The sequence below is a fragment of the Corvus kubaryi genome, unplaced genomic scaffold (genome assembly GCF_017639235.1).
Source record: "Corvus kubaryi isolate FWS band 111438036 unplaced genomic scaffold, C.kubaryi_AGA036_p1.0 37398, whole genome shotgun sequence".
Lineage (NCBI taxonomy): Eukaryota > Metazoa > Chordata > Aves > Passeriformes > Corvidae > Corvus > Corvus kubaryi.
Window position 1 is genome coordinate 45,589,116 of NW_024581137.1, and position 22,596 is coordinate 45,611,711.

General features: G+C 38.4%; 1 protein-coding gene across 11 annotated transcripts in view; it reads right to left on the reverse strand.

The window, feature by feature from the left end:
- Positions 1-22,596, reverse strand: part of PARD3 (par-3 family cell polarity regulator) — a 420,254-nt gene that overhangs the window by 283,297 nt on the left and 114,361 nt on the right. For all 11 annotated transcript variants that reach the window (XM_042044372.1, XM_042044371.1, XM_042044370.1 and 8 more), the window contains exon 3: positions 16,677-16,857. In XM_042044372.1, the coding sequence (XP_041900306.1) occupies positions 16,677-16,857 (181 nt within the window). The remainder of the gene's footprint in view (positions 1-16,676; positions 16,858-22,596) is intronic.

Below are 22,596 nucleotides of genomic sequence, written 5' to 3' on the forward strand. Positions count from 1 at the left end.
CATCACACAGTCAATGTGCTTCCAGCAGGAACCACCTCTGGTTTTTTTAGTGCTTAGTTAAAAATCTAAAAATTAACTCTAATTGTTCTCATTCTACACCATTTTTACATTAAATATGGTGCTTCTGACTAAAAAGCACTTTACTGGTTAATAAAAGTAGCTATCTTGAGTTTTATGCAAAATAAAAAAGCAGAAAAATAGGTTATTGTTTAACTACCTATGTTTATGCAATCTCTGAAGACAGAGTATTTTAATAACTATATGAGTGCTAGCGTAGTTAATATTTCATATGAGATGTCAAAAATCTACGGCATTAAATAACATCTAAGATACTTACTCATCACTACAAATACAAAGGCTACCTAAAACAGAGAATGCTCATGCAGATGTTTTTTAAAGTCACTCCAGAACAAAAGTGTATTTGTATTCATGCAAATACACATTAGCTTTAATTGGGATTTTGCCTGTAGAGAAACTGAAACATTATCTTTTACATCATTCACATAAACACTAAAAATACTTCTTAAATCTTTCTAAAACTAAATAGCTTTCTGAGGCTAAGTTCATTACTTTGTGTTCTTCTCTGGAATTTTTAGAACTATTTTAAAAGTTATTAATTCATGACAGAGTTCTTTTTTTTTGTCAGAGGAGATTTTGATTTACGTATTTTTCAAGCTTTTGAGAATACTTCCAAAGGATGTTTAACATTTTTAGTCTCAAGTTCAAACTTAGGAGAGAAAACTTACCCATTGGTCATGCAACATACAAAGCAAACCTCCTGAACAATTTTAAAAAGGAAGCCAAGACTTTGCATATGTGGGAAATGAAGTCTGAATCTCAAAAATTTGAGTGTTCCATCCCCTCCACAACAGAACATTTACAATAAAGGGGCTCTTTTTTATCATGCAAAAGCCAACGAGAGGGAAGACCACTCATGGAGGAACAACTCCTGGCTGCAGGTATTACAAATCACACAAGAGGGGGGCAGATTGGGCTGCATCTTGTTCTGTGCCCAGTATCAATCAGCCCTCACTAACCTCCCCCAGTTTTTATCAGCTCTTGGAATACAACCATCATTGTACCTTTTTGTGTGATTAGTATGGCAATTCTAATTTAGGGAAGATTAAAATAAACCAAACAGATGTATTTGCTTTTTCTGAGATGACCAAAACCATTTGTGCAAAGCAAGGCTGCTCTCATGTTCCTCAGAAGCAGCTGGGTTATCTCAAATACGAGTACTGGACTAAAACCACCTATCAAATGTAAGAGTTTTTTGCTGTTTCCACATAGCTGAGGAGAAAAGCAGTTAAACATCTCAGAGAGCTCTGCTGCTCCTCTTCAGCAGCAGCACCTCAGCAGGACTGGAAATGGGAGCCAAAACTAACCAATCCCACATGCATTCAGATGTCCACATTCCTCACTCCTGGTTGGCACAGGAACAGTGCTGGGATGTTGGCCCTTGGCCTGCTAACTCCAGGAGAAAGGAAGAGACCGAGATCATGAGACTGAGAGATGATTATGCTCAGCACATCTAAAACCTAAAAGCAGGTATGTAATATCCCCACTGGGTCACTGGATCATGCTGTCACAGATCACCATCAAACAGTCCCTTTCTGACCACAGACATTCTGCAGCTCTTGTCCCTGTGCACACTTTGTGCTTCAGGAAGTCCTGTGACACAGACACACATTTACCTTTTCAGTAAATGGCACTTCACAATCCCCCTCCTGAGGAGTTTTAACTATTTTGTTTCCCTTTTCACATTAAAGCAGAGGAAAAGGACAGAACTGGACATCACATACTTTGAATTGCATTCCAGTGGGATTCACGTAGAGATGACTGAAAAATAACAAGCTTAATCCACAAAAATGTAATACTAAGTTCTTTAACAAAATACACTTTAGCAGATTAGCTATCAAAGAAGACCAACCTCTCTGGTCCCAAACTGGAGGATAAAAGTCTTTGCATGAACAAAACAAACACAAAAATTCTTGGATCAAAATTCACTCAGCAGCATGAGGCTGAAAAAATTTTCCTGCTGATTTACTGCATGGCAGTTTGCTTGTCTAGCCTTTCCAAACAGTGATCTAATATCAGTGTTGAGGACAGCAAGAGGGAAAATTGCTGCCTAAGTGGCAGGTTTGTTATTGTATGACAATTCTAAAGAGTTCACTAGAAACTTCTAAAAAGAGCGTCTTTAATTCCCTGAAATTACTGATAATCGGCCAAGTGAATGGAGAACAATTATGAGCAAAATTGAATGCTTCCAAATGCCAATTTGCTTTATATCCTGAATTAATATTGCATAAGCATTTCTAGTCTCTTGCTGTAAAAGCACAGGACTAAAAACCTAGGCCCACAGGCAGTCTTGCACGGCTCTCCCTCAGAATTCTGTATCATCATTTTTGAATTTTATAATCATACTTAGCATTTATGTGGTGACTTACATATTTAACCTATTTTTCTTTCAAAAACAAAACCCCACATCTGTAAGGTAAACTGTTTTCTGCATTAAATGTTCAACAATAAGCAGTCACACAATAGCACGAAGCCCCTAGTACAGCCAGAGATATAAGCTGGATTTTGCTACTAATTAAGTCAGAGCACACTTGAAACCATTGCTGCAAAATACAGTCTTAGGAATTTTTTGTAATACAGCTATGCCAGCAGCTGCCCATGAAGTACAGCAAAGAGAATAAGTACTCTGGGAAGAAAAGGGCTCAAAACATCCTTTTTTTTTTTGCTGAGCCAAAACAGATTTTTTTTGCTGAGCCTTCTGTTAAAGGGCCAAGAAAGTGTAAAAAGTTAATGCAGAATTTTTGTCAGCCTCAGTTTCCTGAGTAGTAGATGACTTTCCAGCCAGTCCCACAGAAGAAAAAGACCAGCCCAAGCCACGGTGACTCAACCAGATGCTGTCCATCCTCCTTCGTCTGCGCTTCCTCTGCACCAAGGAGGAGCTGAATCAAAAAACAAATGCAAAAAAACCTTTAAAATTAATTTTCTCCTTTTATCCTAAAAAACACCAAAACACACAATGAAGCAAGACAAAACAAACCTAACCAAGTAAGCACATTCCACCTACAAACAAAATGTAGGGTATGGATGAATGGGAAACCTGGCTGCTGGGGGCTTTGCAGGAGTAAAGGGTACTGCAGCAGTATGGCTACAGATTTCTGTGGCAGACAGGATGGAAAGATTACAGAACTGGATGGAATGGACAATGAAAACAACAAGAGAGGGTGCACCAAAAAAAAAAAAAAAAGTTAAGAAAGTAAATACAGAATAATCTTGAATGAGAAAAGCATAGGTCCAAGTATGGGAAGAATCATTTGCTACACACATTGCAGCACTACTGTGAGACTCCAAACAAGACTCATAACTCAAATCCGGAAGACACCCTGTGATCATCCTGTCAAACACCTATATAAGCCCAGGTACACCATGCAATAATGTCTGCATTTAGTCTTTTAACTTCTGTTGGAAATACAGAAAAATATTGACTTTAATTTCAAGACTTCAGGAGACAGAGAATCCATCAAAGCCCCAGGACTGTCATTTTTAAAGCTCTGCAATTCAGTGAATGTCTCCTATGTCAGAAAATCCACAGTTTGTGTTTCAGGAAAGGTAATTCAAAATGTCATCATGAACTTATACAAATCTAACATTACACACTACCATTTTTCATTTTGTGATTAACACTTGAGAAATAACAAAAGTGTAATCATGTGGGATTATCCTTCCTTTTCATGTCTTTAACTTTTTTTTTTTGTTTCTTTCTTCAGTTTCTGGCATGGACCAGGTCTCAGATTCTACAGAGAGTTTTGCGAAGAGAAAGGGTGAGCGGGAGGGCAGCAGCAACCTACTCACTTTCAGAGTCATACATCATTTACATGGGTCCTAGGGTAATTGTTTATACAGCAAATAACATCAAGGAAACAGTTATGTATTTTTATTTGTTCCCAGGGAGGTAAGCATTCCCTGCCACTAGCTCCTCTTCCTGCCCTCCCCCCTCCCCTTTTCTGATCCATGCATCTTTGTTCTTTTACTCTTCATGCCTTCTCTTTTCCATTCTCCTTCTGTTTCTGATCACAGGCTGATACGAAGTGGTTGTCTCCTTTCTAAAATTTCCATGAGGCATCAAGTTAACCCAGATGCACGGGGTTGTCAATCTGGAAGTCAGCAAATGGAAACAGAAGGAAGGAGCATCAAGTCACCAGCTAACCTTCTTTTGGGTTAAAGCCTCATCCCCATCACACGTGCTGAGCGTCTCACATTCTGCAGCTTGATAACTACAGACAGAAAGCACAGAGCACACAAAGAGCCTTCATCAGCAGCCCTACCTTTGACATTTCCTCACTTTTCATTGTTAAAAATGACCCTTCAGGTATCTTACAAGCAAACAACAGAAAAAATAGTGAGGGAAAAAATCAAGGAAGCAAACACAGAGCAAACAGTTTACACTGCAGTGCAAGTAATAAAATAGTTATGACTAAAATGAAACAAATGTATTTAATTTGGCTGGTCAAAAGGAAAATAAAACTGAATTAACCACATGTATCTATGGGTGAAAATTACTATCCCTCTAGCTAAAATTATGACTTTAAGAACTTTTTCCAAGGAAAGATAAATGAAACACTGTATTTGGTTTAAATGTTACACGTACAAGGACTTAAAAAAAAAAAAAGAGAGAGGAAATGTGAAAAAAGCCCCATAAATACAGCTTTCCTTAGAAAAGCCATCCCTTTTGATACAGCATAAGATGAATTATTAGATTTAATTACTTACTAAACTTACTAAATGCTGTAAAAATGTGGTCAATGAAATGGCTTCCTCCCACAGAGGTCTGAAATTCTGTTTCTTTCTGAGGAAATTCTAGCTATGTACCAATCTTATCTGCTTTCATACTGAAAACACTGAAAACCTGCTGTCCTAGAACTCAAGACATCTGTCAGATCTGGGAGGCATAAAGTAGAGAAAAATACAACAATGATTCACAAGGACTCAGTGCCTGTTAAACACAATTGGATTTGCAGAAAACCTTGAAAGGATACGTACAGAGAAGATATTTAAAACATCTGGCAAAACCTGGATGAGGGGAGGGTGGAATACAAGCCCATAACATAAGAGCAAATTAAAATACTTCATTAAAAATATTTTTCACCCTAAGTAAAACATTCCAAGTTTGAAAAAGAAAAATGGAAACAAATGGAGCAAAATCCCAGCCCTGGGAGAACTGAGAAACTGAAACTGGTATATGGTACATACAGCATGGCACAAATTGCTCAGTATGAGTGAAGCTGATGTACTGCCTTCAGGGTTTTAGAAGTAATTTAATATTCAATTCATCCCATAATAGGAATCCCATGCAAAGAATTCACATGCACAAAATCATTCTGGTAAAACACAGAATGAAGACTCCTAGAAGCTGGCTTGTACACCAGCGGCCACACCAGGCAAACAGCACATAAATAGCTGCATTACAGTCTACCCTGAACTGACAGCCATTGGGAACTGTATGGAACTTCCATACAGCAGTGAAATCATACACACAAGCACAGCTCTCCTCCTGGAGCTCGTTCTGCAGGGCATGTACCCATGAGCGTGAGCTGCACAGGGAATGTGGGGTCTGAGCCCAGCAAAGCGCACACTGCCCCGAGCACTGCTTCCCTGCCTGGGGCCTGTGGCACGCTCTGGGCACAGATGATCCACACAAACCCAGAGCCTGCACCCTCAGAGGGCAGCTGCTTGCTCCCAGCACCACTGAGGACATGGCTCAAGCAGGCACTGCTTTGGTACCCCCATGTTCTGTGGGCTCTCTGGATTTGCTGCCACCACAACACACAATTGCACAGCCGCTGCCAAGACACAGAGTTTGGGATAAACTCTTCAGCTAACACAAAAGCTGCAGTAAACAAAAATCTTTGAGTATTCCCAGCTGCGGTTTCACTGAAGCTTTTTCACCCTTCACTTTTTGGGCGATATTTTTTTAAACAGTTCAGTTTTCTCTTCCTTCCCTCCATTGCTGCTTACACACGGCTTCTCCTCTTCGAGCTCCTGGAGCAGCACCCTGGCAGTGACCTCTCCTCAAGCCTTCAGCTGCATGTCCTGCTCCCACGGTCACTGCCGAAAGCACAAACCAGAAGTAATATCTCAGTACCAGCACTAACTGCAAACAGATTTTCCCCCTACCCTTTATGGGTGGAAGAACTGAAAATACTTATTACACTGTAATGTTATGTTTTAAGCAACATAACAAAGAGCTATGGGAAAGCAGGATTACGGGAAGACTTTGCCCACTTGTGTTTTATTACTTTAAAGGTGAACTTAAAACAGAGGTAGAGGTAAATCATCTGCATGTACAATACTCACAGAAATATTGCCTACTATGTCAAACTAGAGCAGTAACTTTATTCACTCACTTAATGGATATTTCCCATGGATAAATGTCATGCAGTTCATTTGACAGAGCAGTTCCATGTTTTTTTACTGCAGTAAGACCTTCATTTTCATTTATTTTTCCATGAGTGAAGAGCCCAACTAAAATTTTAAATAAAACATGAAGACACTATACTGTGTAAGACCCTTCAGATGGAAATCATTGTGAAAGTCAGGCAGTGTTTGACCTAAAATTCTCTGTCATCTAATGAAAGTCTTAAACATCAGAGCTCAAAATGGGTTGGAACAGAAGAAGTGAACATCATTTTTATATTTGATGGAGAAAGCTTTCACACGCAGAAAACCTCCAAAACACCCAAAAGCAGAGAGATCAAGTCAGGACTTACCAAAAAACACTGAAAGACTTATTTGTGTATTATATAGGGCTGGTTTACAAGGCACATGTGTCCATTCTCCAACTTGTTAGAAACTGGTGAACATAATTTTATTCTTTTATAATCTAAAAAAACGAACTGCTAGCATTGCTTCAAATGTTATTTCCATTGAAACAGTTTCAGCAGTTGCTGCCCATCATTATTCTGTCTGTAAACTTGCAAATCCATTTACTTTAACAGCCTATATTTGAGGGATACTCCTTTACCCAGCCACCCATTCAGAGGCTGAGCATGTTTACAGAGAACTTTCCCAAGTCCTCAGGGAGCCAGGATACCTGGAAGATCAGGAAAGGCAGGATGGCTGTACCACCCTGCACAGTGTGTGAGGGAATGGGGTACAGAGACACTCAACTGCACAGAGCAGTGAAGACAACTCATGTGCTTCAGACCTGATTAACCCTGCATCATGCTTATTCCTCCAGATTTCGGCTGGCTTTCAGTGCCACCTGGCACCTCTGATGCTCCAACATCTGAGAACACATGGCAAGAAACAGCAAGGCTGCCCCTTTGCAGAGGTTTACCCACTTGGGAGCAGCACCACAAAATGACCAGATACCGGTGTCAGACCCAAGGGAGATGGCACTGTTGGTTTAACCATAAAACTCCATCCAAGTGTCTCAAACTCAATTTCACTCCAAAAAAAATCCAACATGGGATTTTCTACACTCATGACATACTGTCCACAACCCAAATATACTTCCCAAGCTTAATTAAGGATGTGTAGGAACTTCCTGGGGCCATGCAAAATTAGCCTTTCTCTTCCAAATTTGCAAATTACCTTTTTTAAGGCAACAAAGGCAATGTTCTACTTCACGATAGTCTTGGGGTTTTTTTACTCTTTCCTGTAAGAATTTATTTTTACGGTGTGAGTTAAATCACATGCAGAATGGGATTCACAGACATGTATTTTGGAACTGGTCAACTCCATTTCTCTCCCATCAGAAGAGATTAGCTAGTGCACCTTGTCTAGGCAATGGCCTATTTCACCCTGAAATAAGCTGTAAAACAGGTCAGATGAACACACCCAAAAGGTGTCCAAGAATGAGAAACTGGGCTGCCTTGAGCATTTAGCTCACATGCAGAACCTAAAGTCTGTTGGTATTAACCTCATCCGTCACATCTTCTTTTAATCAGCTGTTGCCCAGCAATTACCAAAAGAGTCCAATTTTACTTTCAGTTGTGAATATGAACAGTGCTGTACAGAGAACTGAATCAAATCCAACCCCTCAGGATAAGGTTTTAATGGTTGATCAAAGTTTGCTTTGAGAAGCCTAGTTTCTGACTCATATGCACAGTTTTTGGAAGCTAATGCAAGCTTGCTCTTGCTGTCTTTGTACAGCCCTTTACCATATACATGCAAGCAGTAGCAATATTTTAACTTAACCTAAGCACCACTTTTTGCTTTTGTTTGTAAACCCACATGGTCCTCAACTCCCTTCTACATATAGAGTCATTTCTACTTTCTGTAAATCCAAAACTATTGATAGAATTAGTTACCTAAACCTGTAACAGAAGCTAGAAACACAGACCCGGAACACAGCCCGAGTTCACATTCACTCCAACCCCAAAGAGCCCAGCTCTACCATCAGCCCAGGCAATAAAAGCCCCCACCACCAAGGTGGCAACTGTGTCATGAAGGGAGACCCTGTCTGTGCCTGCAGTGTCACAAAAGGGGAGCTGAGCTGAGGGGCCCTGCCTGCAGAGTAGTTGTGGACACCGAGCCGAGCCAAGCTGTGACAGCAGGAGAGCAGGGGCTGGGCTCGGGCCTCACCTCGGCTCAGACCTCGTCACGTGCATCGGCTGGAGCCGAACTTGTCACCTCCACGGCATCCAGTGCCAAGGGTCAAAAAGAGAAAAGTTCTTCTGAATACATACACTTTATTCTCACCCTGAATGCTTCATCTGCCCCTAACACGAACCCACAGCATTCTGAAGCTGGCACTCATCTTAACTACATAATTCATTTAAGGTTTACAGCAAGAGATGGGCAGGAAAAAGAACAAATTTTATCTTTTTTTCAAGTAGGAAATAAGGCAATAAATTAATGGAAAGTTATTTCTCATCCACTCCTTTATTTCAGTATCATGTTTCAGTCGTTTTCAGTGCATGAGAGAGTAAATAAAAAACAACTGAAAAACAAGCCTATTCAACTAGTAGCCATCTGTCTCTCTCTCTCATCCTCCTCAAAGGAACATGTCAAAAGACACAGAATTTAAAGCAACTTTTTCCCAGTAATCACCCAAAGAGATGGACTATCTCCAAAACACATCCCCATCTAAAAAAAAAAGAGAGAGAGTTAATGTGCTGTAAATGTAATAAGGAAAGGAGCAAGAAGATCCTTTGTGAATCATGAACAAAAGCAAGCAACAATTCTCACACTGAAGTACAAGTTTAGCCTAATAAAGGATGTACTTTAAGTGTAATATCTTACAATATCGGGCTTGTGATCAAAAATACCCACATGCTTTTCTGGGGGGGCAGCCATACACTAGCTGATGCACTGAACTAAGGGTAACCTCACAGACAGCGCGGCACAGAGCCCCCAGCACACACCACTCTTCATTAGCCCTAAAACACCAATCCCACAAAATCAGCCTGCTTAGGACCAAGTGAGTAATTAAGTACCTTTGATAAACTGTGCTTCCTCTCCTATTGGAAAATTTTTTTGTGAGTAATTAATGTAAGTTGCCCAGCCCCCCATACCCCTTCAAAGACCATTCCCATTGCCTCAAAGCAAAGCAAAACACGACTGGGATGCCAGTTAATGTTGCAGACTAGTGGCTCTGAATGTTAAGGATACTGTTTTATCACATTTCAGAACAACTATCTATAAATACTGCATAAGGTTTTTAGAAACTGTTGGGCAAAAAAATGTAATATGTACATATGCCTTCATAAAGTAAAAAAATTCACAGGGTGGTTGTCTGTATTGTGAGAAAGCATTCTCTACTCATTTCAGATTTATGTTCCTTTGCCTTCACTGTGCTCCTCCTTGTTTGCTTATAATGAAATTACAAGAAACAGAGGAGCAATCAAGAAAGTATCTATTTTAAGAGTTATTACACTTACTTGTATAATACATACTGATATGTGCGATGACAAACTCTTTAAATAAACATATAGCTTTATCTCAATGGTATTAAACCCATGATACCACAATATGACAGACTTGAGCAGCTACACTGCAATGTTTGAGTGGGTAAAATGGCATAATATTTTTGCATACACAAATATAGAGTTCCATCACAGAAAAAGTTGTCTTTCATTTAAAGAAATGGAAAATAAAACCCAGAAACACCATCACCACCACATATGAGTGTTGAAATATTCTGAGAGTACAGCTCTGATTTCCACAATAGCTTATTGTTCAACTGAACATTAAATCTATTTAAGATGTCAAACTTAGACTAATATCCAAACCTGACTTCTTAAACTATTCAAATTCAATACTTACATCTTTATAACCTTTCCTTATTATCCGTCTTGTACTATATTCTCTAGCTGCGGTACAACCAGGTATCAGATACAATACTGTATTTTTATTACTCCCCATTATTAGTACTTGCAGATAGAAGTCTTCACCATATGGAATAACATCTTGAAATGCACCACAATTGCTCAGGTTTCCTCTAGAGAATCAGTAAGTTCTAAAATTTTTTACTTTATTGGTTTCAGGGATTTTTTTAATCCTACTAGAAGCAACAGTATTTTGCTTGCTGGTATACTGAGAAGATTGAAGATATTAAAGGTTAATTTAGAAACTTAAGCAGTTTAAAATCCATTTGTTTTTACAAACGTGTCACAGTCTCATCAAAAACACATGGTTTTTAAACTGCTCAACAATCCCAAATTAACAGCAGAGCACTACGCTTGGAGAAAACACCAACTGGAGATCACTCAAGTCAGAACTGTGCTGTACAAAGATCAAATTTAGCCTCGTGGAAGAAAGTGGCACCTGGTACTGATTTTTTGATTCAATAACTCTGGCTTTTAAATAATCATATCCCTCACAGAGCTATAGAGATAAAATGTGATAAGAATTCCTGAACGGCGAGAGCACCAGAAGGTGAGGAAACAGACTTTGCTAAATCTTGTCCTCAAACTCCAATGCATGAGAAACCTTCCTTATTCAGATGCCATCAGCTGAGGTGCAAGCCTCAGCTCAATGTTCTTTTTGTATTACACAGTAAAAGAAACATAAGAGAACCTGGCAAGGGAGTAACAGTGGGAATGATGGTTTGGAAATCCTTTGTATTTCATTCCTGGAACTTCACTGGAACTTCACTGGAATTACAGGCATCTGAACACCAATGAAGGTGACCAAGGAGACACATCGTGGAAAGCTAAGCTGATCTGAGACTCAGTGTAGAGAGGGGAAAACCTCCCAACTGCCTTCAGCAAGCACTGCCTGTAAAGTCCTAATCTTTCATTATAAATGTGGATGGCTTTCTCTATATCTGTAATCAGCTATTTAATCCTAGAGATAACTCGATCTGATAAAGCTCCAAACATCTGGGGTTTGATGAACTCATCTTTCCCTTCCTCCCTTTCTAATCTCTCGATTCCTTAGTTCTTCAACATTTGAAAATACCTTTTTTCCATACATAAAGATGACTCAGAGCTGAATTAGGAGTCAAAGAGATACAAACAAGAATGAAAAAGTTTCTAGTGGCCATATGTGGGAAAGAGTGCTGAAACAATCATCGGTTTTGAAACCGGAACAAGTATGAACTCACCTCTGCACTTCTTTGCCAACACACTAACATGGAGTGCTCCAAACCATGAAACCAAGGCCTCTACCTTATAAATATTTACAGCTCAGCCAGGAACAGGACAGACTGCCCCCACCAGCCCTCCTGCATTAGAGCACAGCACAGAGAGTGCTTAGCAGCACACAGAACCTGACTCTTAACCACTCCCACAAATACTGCATTGCTACATGATGTGTAAACATGTTTTCTAGCCCTATGAGTTACTAAAATTGGATTTTTCCCAGGAAATGCCAATTCTCCTTATCAGACATGAAGAATGAGAAGAATACCAACACATTTGAAGACTTGGAGCCTACCACTTTTATCTTTCCTTAACTAATAAACCAGTCCTACCAATTCATCACAGTCCCCAAAGCAACTTATTCTTGTTGCTCTCTTTTGACTCTCTCCAACTTGTTTAGAATTTCTCCACAGCTGGCACCACAACTGCTCACTCCAGCTTAAGCCTTCCAGCTCACAACAGTGAGCCCACAACAGCATTTGCTTTTGATCTTTTGATGGAATAGTGTAATGCCCGATTGCACTGTAGTAATGCACTATATTGCCAGGATCCTTCTCACACTATTGTGGACTTTGCTGTTCATTAATACTGCCTTGCAAATTACCTTTTTCTTCCTAGATGCAGTGGCTGTGCCCATCTCACTGATTTCTGAACAGTTTATAAATGTATCAAAAGTCAATGCTGAACTGAAACACTGCGCCTGAAACTCAAGTAAGTTTTTTTTTTTTAAGCAATATTTTATATTCCAGTTCAGACTTATTAAAATACTGAAACAGTCCTTAAACTAGGAAAGCCCTCAGGGGCTATACTTGATATATCCTACTAATTTGTCAGTGAACAACTAATAACTACTCAGAAAGCTGAGAAAGAGACAGAAATTCAAAGGCAAGCAAGGTCAGGAACTTTATTATAACAATGAATTCCCAGTCAAAGTCTGCATGTATGCTCTTACCTGTGAGGAATAAACTTGTGCTGATTGCAGGGTGAGAGCACACTTGCACACAGGGAACGTTAAAGCAACAGCCATGCTGCTGGGTAAACAACGATGTGAAGCTGAAGCAATTTCTTTGCTTCTCTGCACTTCTAGTACATCTTCACAGCCAGCTGTGCACTCATTTCAGAAGATTCTCATCTAGACCTTTTTTTTTTTTCATAGTCTGCTTCTGTGACCAGAATATGAAATGGATGCTGAGAGTCCTACTAAAATATATGATACAGATCACCTGAGCAAATACATCACTGGAGTGCACCAATTCCAGCTAGCTCTTCGTAATTTCTTAGGCTCTCTGGCCAGTGTTCTGGGAGTTGCTGACCCTCCAGCCTTTAGGAGAAGCTTACAATTGCCTCATATCTCATTTTTAAGCAACTGAAGCACCTATAAGACATCCTGAAAACAAAAGCAGCAGTCTTGTAAAATGCACAGGCAGCTGATTTGTGTCACACGGGCAAAAACCAGTACAATATAAACCAGGGTGGGAAGCAGTACACGCACAACATGCTCGTACACCTGTCTGCTAAATATGACACCATTCACTTTTACAAGCAATAGCTTTGAGAAGCAAATTGTTTAATTTTATTAATTATACTTGTAATCACAGAATTACAAAGGTTGCATGAGATCTCTGGAGGTCATTTGGTTTATTCAGTCACACAAAAAAAGGACCAGCTGGATCAGGCTGTTCAGGGCCATGTTCAGTCAACTTCTGTCCATCTCCAAGCACATGGAAATGCCACAATTTCTCTGAGCAACTTGTTTTGCTGTCCAGGTGAGAATAGTTTTCCTTATTTCTAACTGGCATTTTCCATGTTGAAAATGTTTCCATGTTTGTTGTCTCCAGCAATAATGTGCCTATGTGAGAAGAATCTGGCTTCATTTTCTCAATACCCTTCCATTAAGCGGCTGAAGATAAAAGATCTCCACAACATCTTATTCCCACTAAGGGAAAAAACATCAGCTCTCCAAGCCTCTCTACCTCTCTTATAATGTTTTCAAAATAATGTTATGTATTAAAAATGTTTTTTCACTGTAACTGCTGAAATATTCAGAGAGACTTGTTACATATAATCACACCAAGACAAATAACCAAGGGTGGTCTTAGTTCTTGAACAAGCTAAATAATTTAAAAGGAAAACAAGACAAAGAGGATGACCCTTTCCACAATATCTCATGTAGCTGGAAAAGGATTTTATTTACAATATTTAAATGCAGTACTGTGAAACAAACAACGCGGTTCACAGGCAGTGCACCCGCTGCTGAACTGTCACTGCCTGACATCCTGTCTTATCTGCCAAATTGCTCATTAGGTTTGGCAATTTTCACCTGCGTCTCCAGTTTATATTTCAGCAGGGAATAAACATCAGTCTGCTTTAACAATCTTCTGCAGTGAGCTTCCAACTTCTTCCCAGAAAGCACGCAGGCACAACACAAAAAACGCCTTGTGTACTGTAGGCTTAGAAAAAAGATGCAGCTGAAGTGATGAAATACAACAAGAAGTTTAACTTGGGTAACAGAAAAGCAGTAAAAAAGAAATAGCTAGATAAGAAACATAAATAAATCAACTGCTTGTATTGATGAATTGTGTTTTCACAGTGCAAAACAACGCACGGGGTATGAGCCCGCCTCATTTTTGTTTCCACGTTTATATGGGAAGACTGAATTTGACACACACACCCCCCCACGACATGCAAAGTACAGGCTGTGTTTGTGCATGGGAAAAGAGGGACTCCAGATGAATATCACTTTTCCAGCTGGACCTGATGTAGCTAACCTTTCCCTTGCTGGGAGAGGAACGATGGTGTGATCTATAAACAAACAAAAAGGGGTAGCATGGCAACCAGAACAAAGAGAGGAGGATCTCAGCAGGCCCTTGAGCCTCAGCCTAATGCACTGAGATGCTGCCTGGGAGCAGAGGGTGCAGGTGAGCAGCAGCACAGGGGCGCAAAGCTGCACGGCCGCACGGGAACTGCTCCGAAACAGAGCCCACCTTGCCCACAAAAAGCACCAGAGATGTAAAACAAAGCGTCTCAAATGCTATAAACCAATTTCAGATGGAATACTGTTTTTCATTTGTTAGCAGTAAAATATTCACCGCCAACCCTGCAATTAGCTGGAAAATTACAATAATTACAGCAATTTTGTATCCCATCTCCAATCCAATTAATAGATATATGACCTTGTCAACATGTAATAATCAGGATCTGCATCTACCGCAAAACTGGATGGGTTTTATTTGCTGAATAGAACTTACACAGTAAGAAGATAATTATTTGAAATACTGAGAATACCATTTGTATGCTATGCTTCACTTCACAAGTTATAAAGGAAACACAATAAGGATAGTATTTCCATTTTCAATGTATATTTAAATGAAATTCCTGAAATAGGTATGTTTAATATGGGATAATATTACTGCACTGGGATTCTAAGCCTGTAGTTTGGAACATTTAAAACCAAAATATATCTGTCAACATTTAAAAAAAGGAATTAGATAGGAGAACATCTCTGATTTCTGATAGCAATTACAAATTGTTTCACACACTTTATTTGTTCGTGCTTTTATAAAAAGTGTCAAAGAGTAATAATCCTTACCAACAGTTTTAAAAGTCTTCTGTATTTCTAAAGATGTTTGTATTGAAGGGTCTCAAACTCCTTTTTGGCCATTTTTGCAATCAGTGAACTAGCCAAGTAATCCATGTATTTTCCAGAATGATACCAAAGATAAGTGAGCTGTCCAATATATTACTGAATTTTTTCTGTACTATATGATTTTGATGCACTAACGTTCATGTATTGTATAATACACCAGATAATCACACTAAGGAGAAAATGGGTATGCATTTGCCTGCCCTAACCCCCGCTAAGTTGAGAACCGAGGAGGACAGTTTTTTGGCTTATGCATGGAAATTAGATGTGCATTTAGCAGTGACATACTCTAGTGACAGCAAAATGGAAGGGTCCTGAAATTCCAGGATACTTCTTTATTCTGCCATTAATCCTTCCCTAATTTAATTCTGTGTTTCAGTGAAGCATAGTTACAGCTTGAAAAGATACACATTCAGCTCTATGTAAGCTAATTGTTAAATGTTATTCCCCTTAATTTTACAGGAAATATTCTGGTAGAAAACCCCTCAAACTTAACAGAGTGGTAACTTTTCCATTTGCATTTTACCTGATGCTTAAACACAGATTTTAACCATTAAAAGAACACCTACACAAAAGCAGTCTCTTGGAAATTACACAGGGCTGTTTAAAACAGTGTATCTGTAGAACATCAGAGGACTGATAATACTAACTTCTGCTAAGAATTTTCTGGAGTGGAGTCACTATTTCAAAAGTTCAGTGAGCAAAATGATAGACACTACAGATAAAAGGACACAATGCTTTATCCACATATCCATCCTTGTCTGCATAGTACTTTCAACAGCAATGAAAATTACATAGTAAATTTCATTCCATAATTTTTCTTCTTAATAAGCTGAAATATTCAAAGAACCTGTCTGAGCAAGAAATGCGATAAGTAATTCACTGTTTTCCAACAAATGTTCACCACATTGAAATAAACAAAATAAAGAGATGTTTCTGGCTATAGTTTCTGCTTTTTAAAGAAGTGTATTTTTGCAACACAGTAAATGCACGTTTTAGCAGGTGTTTTTATGGAAAGGTGACAGGCATAACCTAGCAACATTGACAGGTTAAGTAGAAAGTGCTCCTACCTTTAGTTTCTTTCTACCATTTTGTTCATTAAATGAAATATAACTGGCAAACTGAAAATTACACCTTGCAGCAACTACATTTGGAAATTTTGCTGTGATTTTCAGTGTGATGACATTTTTAAACTGGCAGCATAGAAGGAGCTTATGGCTCCTAAAAGCAAGCTTATAAATAATTTATTAAAACAGAACAGGTTTGTTTACTTGCACGCAAGAAGCATTTAGGCAGTTTCTCAGTTCTGATCAGTTTTCGATAAGGACAGATAATGAATCATTTTTCCCAGCAGCATCAATGGATAACAGCACTTGGCATCTTTGTAAATTTAGATGAAATGCATTGAGATACCGAGAACATTTACTCACTTGCACGAAGGACTGATGGGGTGACCTCAATTTCACTTGTTGCTTGGTAAGGCTGAAAGGCCGATGCCGTGTTGGAGCCAAGCTCACTGCCAAAAATCTCTGGGCTTTGTGTGCCTGTCGAGCTGGCACTGGTGCCATCACCCCCATGGTGTGGATCTTGCTCATCAAACACAGCCACGAGCTGCAAATAACAATTAAATCTACTGTTAAAAAAAAAAACCTCAACACCATCAAAGTGCCAATGCAGATCAGCATTTCACCATTTTTTCCCACCAAAGAGCAAGAAGTGTCTATCAGCAGAGACTCCAATCAATGCCTAGATCACAACATCATCAGCCCAAGGAAAGGCAGCCATTAACTGGATACTACAAAGGGTCAATAGCTCTGATGGGACATGAAACTCATCACTGTGAGCCACAGAAAGAACGGCACCAAGTCAGGAAAGCAAGGGTTGCACCTTCCCCAGCAAACCACTTCATCTTACCCAGAAATGCAGAAAACTATCTGAGTGTGGATTGATGCCTGTGCACTGGATTTTAATATCTCTGTTTAAATACCTCTATATGCATCATTACTACAGAGTCAAATCATGAGTAAAAGCCACAGTTTTACAGAATAAGAACATACAAGAAGAAGTTATGTTAATACACACTGAAAGCTACAGACAAAATGCAAAGCCAAGCGTTATAATCACAACCAGTTATCATCTATTACTCTGCCATCTATTGATCTATTATCTATTATTATGACCTAACTTGTGGGCTTCTCTTGCAAAAGTCCTTTAGTCAGATCTATGGCGATACTCTGTATTTGCTTGCAATCAACTTCTCCAAGACAAGTCTGAAATCTCAAGTCCAATTTAGAACTTTGCCGAGTCACTAATTTAATAAAGATTTAGTAAATCTGTGTTCATCACTGCAAGAAAAATAGGGAAACATCATGGTGATTTTTGATAAACCTGAGATACTTTTTCCCCTGTAAATGATTTTATGCATTTATTTTAAACAAATAATTTATCCCAATTTATCTTTGGTAATGTACTGAAAGAAATAATGCCAGCTCTTATACACATTTCATTTTAGAACTTAATTTCAAGATGGAGAAAAAAGTTTTATGGATAGCAGCATTCTGCAGCCTGCAAATTAATCTATAATATAATATCTGAAAGACATTTCCAAGAAAGCATTACATTCTTCTGTCCAAATTGGTAGGGTAAATGGAGCAAATCAACTTAAACCTATGCTGGTCTCTGCAAATTGTTTATTCTGTTAGAACAACAGCAAAAACTTTATGTAACCTAAAAGCATCAGAGGTCATTTTCTCTCTCTTTTTTTTTTTTTTTAAGCAATTTCAACATCATCTTAGCCAAAAGATTTTAATAATAGTCCCTTTACTCAAATTTAACTTACATAAGCACCAATAACAAAATTTAAAACTGCAACTCTATGCCCAAGTGGAAACCATTTGGGAATTCAGCTTTTGAAAGTATTCTCAGGCATTTACTCTTTTTAACCAGTCATTTTGAAATTACAGAGAGCAGCAAACTTCTGCCAATAATTCCACATCTAATGCAAATTTAGGCTCAGGCATGCAAAAAACAGAAAGAAAAAACTGGTAATGGGTAAAACATCCATGCTCTCTCCAGTGCTGGCTGAAAGGTAGGTAGCAGCAGGAAAACCAGACTGCAGCTGCAGACAGCTGGAACATGTTTTTACCATAAAAGTCATTATTTTATGCTTGAGAAATCTACACACAAAAGAGATGTGACAACACCAAAATGTCAGTAGCTCAAGAGTATTGGAAATTTAATTTTCTAACACATTGTGAAATATTAATGCTTACAAAAACATGCTTCTAAAACTTTACTCATAACTCTCTTACTGTTTTATAGTAAGCTAATTACCAATCCCCAGCAACTGGAAATAAATTAATCCACATCTGAAGATCTGTAAGGTATTACAACAAAAGACAAACAAAGCGTTTAAGAATCCTAGGCATGGAACATCAAATCTTTTTGTTCTTCGCATGTCATGCATCAAGATAAATCCCTCAATTACATTCTGCTCCTTTGAGGTTGATTGAAAAATATTATTTGATGTATGCAGCTGCAAGTATTTTATAGGTATTATATATACGCAAAAAAGTATGTGCATATAAATCTCTATATATGTTATCTCCTACTCTAAGTTGCCTCCAGCTTTTTGCCTATTCCAGACAGTCTACAACCTATAACTTCAGAACATCTACAAATGAATGTTTCTTATTTCAAGCTTAGCTTTTGATCTTATCATTTTTTGCAGGTATTCGCTATTTTGACAGCACCAAACCTTCAAAAGGCTTCAGTTCCATTAAAAGGCATACCAAGTTGTAACATTTTTTCAGCATGAAGAAACACAAGCCATGTCAGCCTTCTCCAAATCTAATTAGCATTAGGAACACAGGTTAGGAAGTTCGTTGTAAAACAGCACACACAATACCATGGTACACTCAGTCCTCTTAATGAGCTAGAAAGTCTTTGGGACTGGAAAACTTTATGCAAATAAACACTGTTGAATCTTGATTTCCAGACCCTGGTATGCCATTCTGCAATATGAGGACCTCGCAGGAAACAAGGACAGCCAAACATGTTGCACTGTATTATGATACCAAGCATTTATCTCTGATTTTTCCAACACCCTTTATTTTAATCAAAGAAGATTATTTGAGGAGAGGAATTGTACTGCTGCAAGCCCAGAGATCACACCTCAACTACCATCCTTGCAGGAACAAGAAACAAAACAAAAATCTTTAAGAGACACCTTACGGACATGTAGAAGGAACCACAGGAGTAGCTCGCTGGAGCTAGGAAGAATCTTTTGCTGCAGGAACCCACAGAGATAAACACTGCTCCATGCCAGGGAAAAGGCCTCTCAGTGAGTCATGTTTGAAGGCCACAGAGATGTCTTTAATTTGGCAAAGAATGGAGCACACATTACTAGACCAGTTTTTATCAGCCTTAAAGTCAATGGTAAGCCTATGGTATTTTGCTGGGCTTTAGATGTCAGATTTAAAGAGAGTAGAAAACAAAGGTGACTACCTTTTCTGGAAACATCAGGAGACTGCTTCCATGTTGATTATTTTCTTCTTTAATAAGAAATAAATAACTGAAGTTATCCTAGCCTTTCAAGAATCACTCTATTATTTCAAATACCTGAAATGAGCTGTGCCTCCTGTTCTCTGTTCTTTAGTTTTAGATCTCATCACTTCTCAGTGACCTGAGAAACTCATCATAACATCCAATCTTATGCAGAAATGAACAGCAGAAGGACTGAACAAACCATAGTAATGCTTTAATAAAGTAAATAGCTTAGCTGTTCAATATTAGACCACTATCAGTTCTTTAAAAGAACTTCCACCAAAATTTAATGAGTACTGGAGCCATTTGGATTGGTTTAATTTTATTTTTCTTTGTGAAAGACAAACACACCAAAGACAAGTATCCTCTTAACAATAGTTAATAAATAATAATAATCATTATTATTATATATTTTATCCACCTCCTACTCCATGGGACCTCAACTTGAATGCACCAAAGATATGAGAGTATGGTTTAATTGATTACAGTCGTTTTCATCACCTGGGGTAACAGGACTACCTGTATTTTTCAATCACTGAACTAAAAATCTGCAAATAGGAAATAAAATCAAATAAAAACAAACCCCTTTGTCATCCCAAAACAACTGTAATAAATTACAGGCTTAATTTAGATTGGCATGCTTATTATAATATGGCAAAAACAACAGAAAGGTGAGAGGTTTTAATATCATCATTTATCACAGTAAGATGGCATAGGAAGAGTCATCAGTTTGAATAATGCAAGATTTTGGTCCCCAATGTATATGTATACAACTTTTTCAAGAAAAAAATCCCTTTCAAATATTCATTAACATATTCAGATATAAAGACAGCAGCTTTGTTCAGATCATAACTTATGGAAATGTTAATCCCATTTCAGCAATGGAATTAGAGTAAATCTTCAAATGGTCAACTGCATAAACTAAAATACTTTCTAAACTCCACAGCAAGAAATACAAGCAATCATGTGTGAATTATCAACAAAAGAAATGATTATTTTAAAAAGCAACAACATTCAGTGTTTAACCAACCAGTTTTTCTTTTTTTAGAAATACAAAACCGCAGTATAATTCAACAATTATCCCAGCTGTAAAAAGCTTACTTGTCATCATTAGTGTATCTCAAGAGGTGTGGGGTTTTTTTATGGCTATCCAACTGAAGACAAAAAAATGTAGAAATATGGTTTAAAAATCAGCAAATTAATGCTCTTCTCTTTTGACTGATAGAGTCTTTCCATAGCAAATAGACAATGAAGGGAGAGTAACATAATTTTTTTTGCTTAATATATTAGCTTCATCAAGCAAATGGCTTACAAAGAAATTATTTCACAGCCTGAGATATCAAAACAAAGTTTTACTGAGGCGCCTTTGGCTCTGGGATAGGAGGAAGGCATTCCAGCCTCTAACTGCATTCAGCCCTCTATAACACCAGCTTGTACTGAATTAATTACAATCTTACTCTTTTTAAAAGAGAGGATGAGCTTCTCTATTGCTCTGTCTGGGACTCAACACATGACACTAACCAGGTTATATTTACTTAAATAAATAAAAGGCAAGAAGATTGATTTATTTTAATATTGACACAGCAGCAGCAGTCTGCATTCCAACATTAACTATTACAATTTCCGTCTATTCTAAAGTAATTAAAAATTAGTAAACACATATGCAGTCTTAATTAATAGACTAGATTAAGTACTTGAATGTTAATTAACTGGATTAAAAAACTATTTCCACCAGCAATGGCTGTTTACATTTTCATTAAGTACTACCATCATATAAACCAATTCATCACCATCAAATGGTCTGATCAGGTCATCTCTCTCCAGCACAAAACCACAAAACCAGAAATCCTCCACTCTGCAGAAATTCATAAAGCGAGAAACTTCTGTATTTTTCCACCACTATGACAAGATGGTCAAAAAGATCACTTGAATTTTTCATATTCCTAAGTATTTGTCCAAAACTTGCTAATCCTTTCATGATATTTATTGATTAATCTGATACTGGCTCATATGTAGGCACCAGCAATGATTTCAGACTTACTTTAAAATCAGTTAGCATTACAGCTCCATTCTCCTGCTAGAAAGACAGCAACTGATCCTCTGGCTTTCATATCCTCCGGGTTTCATAGAGGCTCTGCACTTCTTATCCACTTTATAACACTGAGTGAAACTGAAATCACTTACCTTTTTAGATTATTAGGACCCATTTTAAATACCTGGTTTCTTCTCACCAGAAGGACACTTAGGAGACAATTTCATACAAGTGCACTCCTAATTTGTTCTGGCTGTTCAGTGGCCAATTGTTCAGTAGTTAATCTGCTGAGCAACCATAAGTGTCTGGATTCCCCTGGCTGAAACCTGCACTTTCCCTCCTAGTCTATACAACTTCCAGATGTGGTCCTCCCTTTCACAGCTGCTATGGTCTTCTGGCATTTATGCTGAACAGCTTCTCCTGCAGGATGCCCATCCACGGACAAAACTGCCTTTCACACAAGCTGTCATTTTTCTGGCTCCAGGAGAACAGAGAGCACAGATCTTGTGAGGCAGCTCCAAGTGATGGAGCAGCCCAACCACACACCTCTGGTGAGGCACCAATGCTGTCAAGGATTCTGATTCTCAGTTTATGCTTAATAACTGAACTTTTTCACAGGGGATTTATGGTCCTTGAATATAGATTGTGATGGTCCAAATGAGATTCTAAAATCTAAATTAGCCTTGTGAAAATATGTTCACCTAAAGTAGCTACTTCAAGCATTTCCTTTAACCCCTGATGCCAGAGGGTTAAGCCCAGCCCTGTCCTGCAGT